The sequence below is a fragment of the Phacochoerus africanus genome, chromosome 14 (genome assembly GCF_016906955.1).
Source record: "Phacochoerus africanus isolate WHEZ1 chromosome 14, ROS_Pafr_v1, whole genome shotgun sequence".
Classification (NCBI taxonomy): Eukaryota; Metazoa; Chordata; class Mammalia; order Artiodactyla; family Suidae; genus Phacochoerus; species Phacochoerus africanus.
This window is the reverse complement of record NC_062557.1, coordinates 42,366,098-42,375,819: the sequence shown is the minus strand read 5'-3', so window position 1 is coordinate 42,375,819 and position 9,722 is coordinate 42,366,098. Positions and strand designations below refer to the sequence as shown.

The 9,722-nt window shown below is 56.6% G+C and overlaps 1 protein-coding gene across 2 annotated transcripts in view; it reads left to right on the top strand.

Annotated features, from left to right (window-relative positions):
• Positions 1-1,081: 1,081 nt before the first annotated feature.
• Positions 1,082-9,722, top strand: part of RHBDL3 (rhomboid like 3) — a 48,787-nt gene continuing 40,146 nt past the window's right edge. The window contains exons 1-2 of one of the 2 annotated variants that reach the window (XM_047758228.1): positions 1,082-1,282; positions 2,820-2,843. In XM_047758228.1, coding sequence (XP_047614184.1) covers positions 1,172-1,282; positions 2,820-2,843 — 135 coding nt within the window. In that variant the 5' untranslated portion in view covers positions 1,082-1,171. The remainder of the gene's footprint in view (positions 1,283-2,819; positions 2,844-9,722) is intronic. The other variant, XM_047758227.1, reaches the window with a different exon arrangement.

Below are 9,722 nucleotides of genomic sequence, written 5' to 3'. Positions count from 1 at the left end.
TCTTTCTTTCTTCCTTTCTTCCTTTCTTCCTTTCTTCTTCTTCCTTTCTTTCTTCCTTTCTTCCTTTCTTCCTTTCTTTCTTCCTTTCTTCCTTTCTTCCTTTCTTCCTTTCTTCTTCCTTTCAAAGATCCCCTCTTCCTCTGCTCTAACTTGATTCCCACTTGCTGTAGTTTCTTGACCTCCCCTCTCCCATTTGGGACACTTCTCTGGTCTTAACTTTCTCACCCCGGTCCAATGCAGCCAGAGCACATAACTCTTGGGTGTAGGGAGGAAAGGTTGAAGGTTTGGGGTCTGGACTCCCCTATCTGACTTCTCCCATCCCCAAAATACTGCGTCCGCCTGGACCGCCCAGGGCTCTGAGACCGAAGTGAAAGGAGATGGAAGGGTGGTCGAGGGATCCCGTCCTCCCAGCATCCCGCCCCCAATGCACTCCCAGTTAACCCCGACGTTGCCAACTTAATGAAAACCTCATCCCTGCCTCCTTCACGCGTCTGCGGCCTCTGAGTCATCATTAAGCCGGTGGGTCTCGGCCAGTGGACACTGCACCCTCGGCGGCGTGCGGAGAGACAGACCCGGACCTGGGGTGGAGGCAGGTGTGATGGGGCGGGGGACCGCGCAGCCCCATCCCCGCCCCGGGCGGTGCAGCCACTTCCCCGCCAAGCCCGCCGCAGCTCGCCTCCTCCCCCGGCCGCGGCGCTCTGACCGGTTTGGCCCGGGTGGTGGCGCCCGGGGGTGGGGGGTGGGGGGTGGGGGGCGGCGGTCCCAGGGAGCAGCCCCGCCCCCGCCCGCGCGCAGCTCCCGAGGAGTCCGCGGGGAGGAGGAGACTCCGGCGCAGAGTGGGGGCCGCAGGAAGCGGGCAGGGAGCGCGGGGAGCTGCGGGGCCCGCCCGGCCCAAGGGCGCCCTCGCCTCGGAGCCGGGCGAAGGGGCCGGGACGGAGGCCGAGGCCCGCGGGGCCGCGGGGCCGGGCGGGGCGCCGAGAAGTTTGCGGCGGAGGGCCGGGCGTCCCGGGGTCGCGAGGCGGCGGCGCGGGGGCCGGGGCCATGGGGGCGGGCGCGGAGGCGGCCCGGCGCTCGCAGAGTCCTCAGAGCGGCGCTGCGGCCGCGGCGCAAAGTTAGCCCGGCGCCCCGGGACGAGCCCCACAGCCGCGGCCGGCCCCGGAGCCGCCTCGGCATGGGCGAGCACCCCAGCCCGGGCCCCGCAGTGGCCGCCTGCGCTGAGGCGGACCGCATCGAGGAGCTGGAACCCGAGGCCGAGGAGCGGCCGCCGGCGGCGCCGGAGGACGTGAGTACCCCCTCCCCAGCCCGGGCAAACTTTCTGGGGGGCGCTAAGGGGAGAGCTGCCCTCCGTTCGCCCCCCGTGGGGCAACTGGGAGGTTTCAAGGTGACGCGGGAGCGCCCGGGATTGGCCGGGTCCCCGCGGGCGGAAAGGGGCGGAGGGACTGGTCTCCCCGAAACGCGCGCGCGCCACCCCCCGCTCGGGCTCCCGGGGCTTCCCTGCGGAACGCAGCGCCCGCCACTGCGCAGGGGACTCGTCGGCCGCCGGAGCCCCCTCCCCGCGGCTGGTGCAGTGCCCGGGACACGGCGTTTTCCCGCAGAGGCGGCCGCGTCACAGCAGTGACTCCCCTCCCCTCCCTCTCGCGACCTGCGGGCTCTCGGAGCCTGGGGAAGAAGCGGGCGCCCCAGAGTCCCCGGAACCCGGCAGCCCAGACCGGTCTGGCGACCCCCACCTCAGCTCCCAGATTAGCCCGCAGCCGGCACCTGCCTTGTCGCGTCGCTGATTGAAATTCAAGCTGACCCCGGTCCCTGAGCCCGGCCGGCCGGCGGAGGGAGAGGAGTGTTGGGAGCGCTTTTGCTCCCAGAGGGGGGGGGGGGGTCTCAGGAGTCCCAGACCGCGTCCGTGCCAGCGACAGTCCCCCGGGCGAGGATCGGGAGGGGCCGCCCCAGAGGGCTTCCCTGCCATCTGCTGCTTGAGTCTCCCTCCCTCCGGTCCTGCGAGCCCTCGGCAGAGCCGGCACTGGGGAGTCCTGGGAACTGGAGTTTCTTAAGCTTCTCCCTCGCGAGGTTAACCTGCTAACAGAGCAGAAAAACTGAGCAGACGCTCTGCCCTGCCCCTTCCCTCTCAGAGAGGGGACACGCAAGTGAAGCCAGGCCCCCAACCTACCAGACCTTAGCCCGAAAATCTGAATGGGGTTGTATCCCCTTCGCCTCTTGTGCTTAAACCCCTCACTGGCGTCTGGCCCCAACGGCCTGGCAGAATCTCATGGACTCATCACTTAGACTCAGCCTTGAAAGAGACTGGGTGGGTTTCAGTGCATGTGGGAGCCCCCATCTCCCAAAGTACAGGCAAAATGTTAGCGCCTATGCAGGGGTGGGTTTTCCTGAGAAATCTCTGGCCCCTAGCAGGGGGGGATGGCAACAGCAGGTCTGATGGAATTGCACCGGGGCGTGCATTCCTGCCTGGGCCTGGGAGTAGACACGGAGATAAGCTTCAGGCAGCAGAAGTTATTAGAAGCCCTTGGACAGAGTCGGATGCTTTTACTTAGTAATTGTTGAGAATCACCCTTGCTCTGCTCATCCCTCCTCTTGCCTGTCCCAGAATGAGGGACACTCTCCCCCCCCCCACCCCCTTTGCTATGTGTAGACTCACTTGGGAAGCTATTACCAGATTTTCCCTGGTCTCTTGGTGGACCCTGAGCCTGGGCAGCAGCTGGGAGGCTAGGTCAGAAACAGCAGGGGGCTACAGAAGCCTTGCTGATAAGTGTGTTTCTTTCTTTCTCTCTCCTCTTCCTCCTCTCCTGCATGGCCTCCCTCTCTACCAGCACTGGAAAGTCCTGTTTGATCAGGTATGTGAGCAGTTAAATCCCCCCCCCCCCTTCCTTCCAGCCCTCCCGCAGTCAGTCTCTCTGCTTGCGTGGGCTTCCCCAGCTCTGCGCTCCGGAGCCGGTGACGCAGCGTAGGGGCGTGGCTTAGCGCATCCCTGGGCCCGAGCTGGACCGCTCTCCAGTGCCCTCCAGGTTGCAGGAGGACGTGGCGGGCTCTTCTGAGAGATGCTTGCCTCCCTCTTCCTCCCAACTCCTCTTCACCAGAGCCGGCTTTATACCATGGAGTCCGTGTTGAAAGCCTGGGACATTCTCTATATGCTCGGGAATTTCTGTAGGGGCTGCGGGGGGGTGGGGGAAGGGCTTAGGGTAACGTCCCCTCTCCTTGTCCACCTCCTCGGTCAGAGATCCATGGTCACCCCTGAAGTCCACACCTCCGCCCTCTTTGGAGGGTGACTTGCAATATGGGCACTTGTGAAAGCTGACTTTAATTTGGCTGCCGGGATGGGAGAGTTGTAGATGGAATATCGTATGTGATGGTTTGCAGAGCCTGGAGCCTAGGTGTAGGACGTGGAGTTGGAAGTGCCACGTGTTGGCTTCGGAAGCCAGAGACGGACATTTGACCTTCAGCAGGGAAAGGGTTCTCTTCCTTGCTTGGTACTCCTGTTGCGTACTGTTGCGTGTTTCCTTCTCCCTCCCTGTTGGACCGAGCAGAAGGAGGTGCCCGAGAGGCGGAAAGAGCTGTCCCGGTGTGGGGGAATAGTGAGCGCTACAGTCCTGGGGTGCCAACTCTTAGGCCGTGAAGTGTGTGCCACTCTAAGAGACAAGTCTGGTTGGGCCAGAGGAAATGTGTTGGGCTGGAGAGGGAGATAAAGCTGAAAAAGTAGCATGGACCAGACCTTACCCTGTTAGAGGCAGGGGGAGCCTTTGAAAAAATTTTTAGCAAGATCCAGGCAGTGCTTTGGGAAGATTCTGAGAGTGGGATAAAGGTGAGATGGGTTGCGGGGATGAAAGAAATGGGCCAGGAGCCTGCAGCAGTGAATAGAGCCAAGCACCTGGACTTGGAAGACGACAGTGGGAGGGGGAGGAAGAGGGACATGCCGACGAGAGAGTTGGAAGAACTTATTGGACCCGAATAGCTGAGATGACCCACGTGTATAACTGGAGACTGAACTGATGAGGAAACGGAAAAGTCAGGGTGGAGGCAAGGGGTTTTGCACAACTGACAGTTTTACTTTCATACCTGTTCAGTTTGCGGAACCAGCTAAATGCAGATGGCCGAAACATGGAATTTGGCTTGAAAGACACGGTGGGCTGGGGGGGGGTGGAGGGGTGTCAGCCACCTTGGGGAGCATCCTGTGGCTCCTGTCCCTCTGCCTAGCGCATCTCTCTTGGCTCCCAAATGCCACCCACTCTCCCTCAGGCTCCTAAGAGTGCAGCAGCCGCTGGCCTGATGCCCTGAGGCAGGAGGGAGCCGCCTGCTCCCACTGATACCACGACCAGCAAGCTGCCAGCCCTTCGCACCTCCAGTCAGATTTAGAATCGAAACCTAGAACAAAGTGTATCATTCTTTTTCCCCTCTGTCTGTGTCTTTCTCATTTGATTAGCTTCCTTTGCCAGTCCCTGCATGTGTGTTTACATTTCAAACCAAACTATTTGGGTGAAGGGAGGAAGAATTTGGAACTCAAGGGAGCGGAGAGTATGCATAGTACCTAATATCAGTAAGTGGTCTATGAAATCCAATTTTTCCCACTGGAGGGAGATCCCGGGTGTCGCAAAGAGCATCCCCCTGCTTCTGGGAAGGCTCACCCAGAAACCATTCTGGACAGACAAAATTAATTCTAGGAAAGAAACTCCTAAAACTTACTCTGCACCGTTTTTCTCTCCTGATGTGTTCTGCTTATGGCTACCCCATCCCGCCCATGGCTCTAGCGGCTCGTTTCTGTTGTCTTCCTTCCTACTGGTGCTTTGTGTTTAAGGAGAACTGCTCGGGAGCAGGGCCCGACCTCTGGCAAATATCCAGGCCCTCTGCGTCTGTTCTGCCTGCTTTGTGCGGCCACCCCGGCCCATTCCCCGGATAGGGCTGGGCGAAGAGCAGGTGCGGAGCTTCACAAATAGATGCACAGTTTCAGAAGGACGCCGCCAGGTTGTTCAGGAAGCTGAAGGGTCTTATCCTTTCTGCCTCTTCCTCCAGGCCTGCTTAAGGGAAGGATTTGGTGATGGTGGACTTGGTGCCCTCAGGAAGGAATGTCTGGCAGAGGGTTGCAGGCAGCCTCCCCACGATTTCTAACAGAAATAGACAGCCCTGGTCTAACTGTGCTGCATGGGGTGGGATTCACATGTCACCCCTCAGAGTCCCTGAACACTAATGTGGCTCAGGGGGATACCTGGTCGGTCTTCTTTCTTTCTTCCTCACCTGCAGCATATGGAAGTTCCTGGGCCAGGGTCAGATCTGAGCTACAGCCGCTGGCCTATGCTGCATCTTTCGGCAATGCTGGATCCTTAACCAACTGACTGGGCCAGGGATCGAACCCACATCCTTATGGACACTATGTTAGGTTCTTTTTTTTTCTTTTTTTTGGTCTTTTTAGGGCCATACCTGTGGCATATGGAGGTTCCAGGCTAGGGGTTGATTTGGAGCTGTAGCCACTGGCCTATGACAGAGTCACAGCAATGTGGGATCTGAGCCACGTCTGCAACCTACAGCACAGCTCACAGCAACACTGGATCCTTAACCCATTAATCGAGGCCAGGGATTGAAGCAGCAACCTCATGGTTCCTACTCAGATTTGTTTCCACTGTGCCATGATGGGAACTCCTATGTCGGGTTCTTAACCCGCTGAGCCATAGTGGGAACTCCCACCTGGTTTCAAACTGGGATCTGCTGGGACCTTTTTCCAGGTTTTCGGGGTGGAATCAGACCAGTCCTTCTGTGCTGTCAGCATGTAGAGTAGCTTTGACCCAACATGAAGCCAGTTCGACCCAAGGGGGCTAGAAGAAGCCGTCACCTTGCCTTTTGGTCCTATGTGGTTGTCTCTCAACTAAATGGCCAGAATGCCTTTGGGAGAGTTGGAGGTGAAAACAGGTGAGCCTAGTCCCATGGAAATTTACCAGGCCAGCCCCTCTGGCATCCTGGGCATTTGTCTGCTCTGCTCCAGCAGGTGTGTAACGTATCACCACCCCTCCACCCCCTCCCCGTGCTTCCCTACCGGCTCCAGAAGTTACAGCAGGCAGGGAACCTGGAGATCGTGACTTTAACCCCTAGACGTTCCTGGGGATTGTTTCCTGTTTGAACTTCTTAAGGAAATTATCTTTTCATATCCTTGGGATCTGAATGGTTTTCCTAAATACTAGATTTTAAAGTTACTGTAAATATTAACCTGTTGTTACAGTAATATCACCGTAAAAAAATCTTATTTTTCTACAGTTGAATCTGTTGGGCTTTTCATGATTCCTCCTGTTGCTTCGGAGCTGAGATAGTTTTCATCTCTCTTCAGATCTCATAAATATGCACTTCTATTTCCTACTTCTTTTTCGCTATTTAAAAAAATCAACTTCTCTAGGAAGGGGTGTTAGGGATTGCTTTCATCTGCACCACTGAATCAGATGAACTGCTATGCTTTACAGCTGGGCCACTTTTTTTGGTTTGTTTTTATGGCCACACTCGCAGCATATGGAAGTTCCCAGGCCAGGAACTGACTCTGAGCTGCAGCTGTGACCCACTTATGGTGCAGTGGGTTAAGGATCTGGTGTTGTCACTGCTGGGGCTCAGGTTGCTGCTGTGGCACAGGTTCCATCCCTGGCCCAGGAACTTTCACATGCCGAGGGTGCAACAACAACAACAAAAAAATCGTCTGACCCTTTAGACAATCCCATTTCTATCCAGTTACACCAGCATCACTTATGGAGAAATCCTGCCTTTATATATTCCTTGGGGAATTTCATCATTTGGTAGCATTTTATATGTGGTTGGGTTTATTTTTGATTTCTAATCTAGTCCCCTGATATTTATGATTTTTCCCAGGTAAAGTACCCTTTATTTATCACTTTGTTTCCTACAAGCTCCCCTTTTTCAAGTTATGCTTTGATAATCTCCCCCGCAGCCCCTTCCTGAACTCCAGGGGGGTGCTCTCAAGGAGCCAAGGTCAAATAACAGGTCCATGGCAGATATGGGACTAGAGCCTGTTAACCCATAAAGGGTGTCCAGGGTTGGAAAGCCGTTCCCGGTTCACCCTTCGAGATCTCTGAATGTTTAGTGAGCAAAGGAATTTGGAGCAGAGTTAAGTCAACAAAGCAGAGATGCTTTCCAAGCTCAAATAAGCAAGAGGAAAAAAGGAGAACAGGATGGAATTTGACTGTGTCTCCCTCCTTCTCTCCCCACTGGGAGCGTGCGTTTCCCAGACTCCAAGAAGAGACCCCAGCATCACTAATCTCCCAGAAGGGAAGCCGACGAGTCTTAACTATCTCTCCGATGTTATAAACATGCCATGACCCCAACACGTTAGGGAGGCTGCTGGGGAGAACCCTGCGTGTAGAGTCCCTGAGAAACCTGGAGGTCAGTCCTGAGGTCAGTCCTTCCTGGTGTTGTGATTGACGTCAAGGACGTTAGCTCTCTGAGCCTCAATTTTTTCATCTCTAAAGTGGGGATGATCAAATAAATAAAATGGGAATGATCATTTTTCCTCCAGGGATGATGAGGGGAGTTGAATGGAAGTGGAAACTTCCTTCACAATGTCTGATACCCAGTAGATGTTTGATGACCGTCTTTTGACTGGGAATCAGAATTTGCCAGAAGCAGCCTAGGGCCCCATAGGGAAGGTGGCTGCCTCTCTAAACCAGCTCCTTCCTAATTCCAGCTGCCAGAGAGAGACCCACTTCTGCTAGGATTTGTCTGCTTGTTTTCCCCAGGTGTCTCCCCACCCCCAGCCAGTCCCCTTGCCTGCAGCCTGGGGGGTCTTCCTTTAAGCTGAGCCTAAAGCCTACCTCCTTCACAGTCCTGCAAGCTGGTTTACAGGGTCCTGGGAGTTGAAAAGAGGTTCAGCTGAGACCGGTGCATGGATTAGTGAGGAGCCACAGGGAAAACACCTGCCCCAGAGACAGGGGCCTTGGCACCCCCGGAACAAGAATTAATCAGCAGAGGGGCTCCCTTGTGAGGGCTCTGCACCTCCAACCCCTTATCAGGTTGCGTCCAGGCCCCTAGAGCCTGTGGCCTTCCTGCCACCACAAAGCCAGCTTCCCTTCCCTGCTCCTGCTGCAGTGACCCTAGCAGGCATGCTGCATTAACCCTTTTATCCCTGACCACGCCCAGAAATGCATTCGCTAGAGGTTATGCAGGGGCGCCAAGGGTGCTGAAATTGTGTGCTGCCTGGTTGCCTGCCTGCCTGCCACGTCACAGGCACACGCACGGTGGTGCAAACAAGTCCGGATGCATCCCTGCACGCATCACCTTGGGCTCCAGTGTCCTCTCTGGGAGCAGACCCTGACTGTGGGGCCACCTCACCCGTGTCACCCCCCACCCCACCCTGGGGCTGCTGCCATCTCAAGGGCCATGGATTATTAGAAGGTCGGTGGAAGCCTATTATTGAGTCTGCTCATCTTTGCCAGTGAGGAAACAGAGGTCAGTGACTCTGAGGTCACTTGGTGCCGTAGCGTCAGAGCTGGGACCAGAGCCCGGCTCTGCTCTCTCTCTCTCTGACCTCTGTTCCTGCCACCGGGCCTTGCACACTTCTGTCTGCTTCCTTGGCACCCTGAGTGACAAAGGCAGCAGCGAGGACAGGAGTCTGGCTCAGGTCCCAGTTCTGCTCCTCCTAGCTCTGGGACAGCGGGCCAGCCCGGTAACCTTGCCCAGCCTCAGTTTTCTCATCTGTAAGCTGCTCTCAGTCCATCGTGAGGCCTGATGAGACAGTGCGTGCATCACGCTTGGCACAGTATGGAGTGAGCCCCTGATAAATACGGTGCTTGTTATTGTGCTACCGGAATTTATAGCAATTAATGCTGCTCCGGCGTGTCATAGTTCTAGGTCTTGAATCAAAGTGTCCAGATCCCCAGTCGGGTTCCTTCCACGGTGTCAAGCTGACTTTTTCAGGGCAGGAGCTGGAAACCCATGTTCCCCCCTGAACCTGCCACAGAGGAAAGAGAGAAGTTTGGGGACAGGGGCTGTCTGGGGGGAGCGTGGATACCCAAGCGTGTCCCCCTCTGCTAACTAGCTTCCTCCTGCATGGTGGAGGGTGAGAGCGAGAACAAGGCATCGGGTGCCAGGTGCCCGGAGCCCAGAGTGGGCCTCCTCTGCCCAGTGTTCCCATTTGGCAACTCCCTGTGGTCAGTCGTGAGACTGGGCCCAGGGCACTATGAGCTGATGCGTATCTCACGTTGTGGACAACTAGGCATAGTGACCACCCCAGTCCCACCAGCTTTTTAAAAGCAAGGGTCAGGTTTGCATGGGGAAGTATTCCTTTGAGGGAACAAACATGGAGTGTCTGCTGTGCGCACACACGTCCTGGTCTTGTTTTCATCTCTCACATACCCCTGCGAGGTGAGCGGCACCGTCTCCTCTTTACAGACAAGGAAACAGGCCCCAAGGGGTGGGGCCGGCCCAGAAATGCAAAGCAGACTGTTACAGGCAGGGAGACCCCTTCCAGGGTCCTGAGCACGGGCTCTAGTCTAAAACTCGGAAATAAATTGCCCGAGGAGACACACGTGCTGACAAAGCAAGAGCCTTTATTGGGAAGGGGCGCCCAGGGTGGCGGGACCCAGGGGAGCTGCTCTGCCCTGTGGCTGTCGGTCTCCGGTTTTACGGGAATGGGGTTCGTTTCCGGGTTGTCTCTGTCCAATCACCTTGCTCGGCCTGTACTTGGTCTGGCCCAGGGTCCTGAGTGGCGCATGCGCACCTCTCAGCCAAGATGG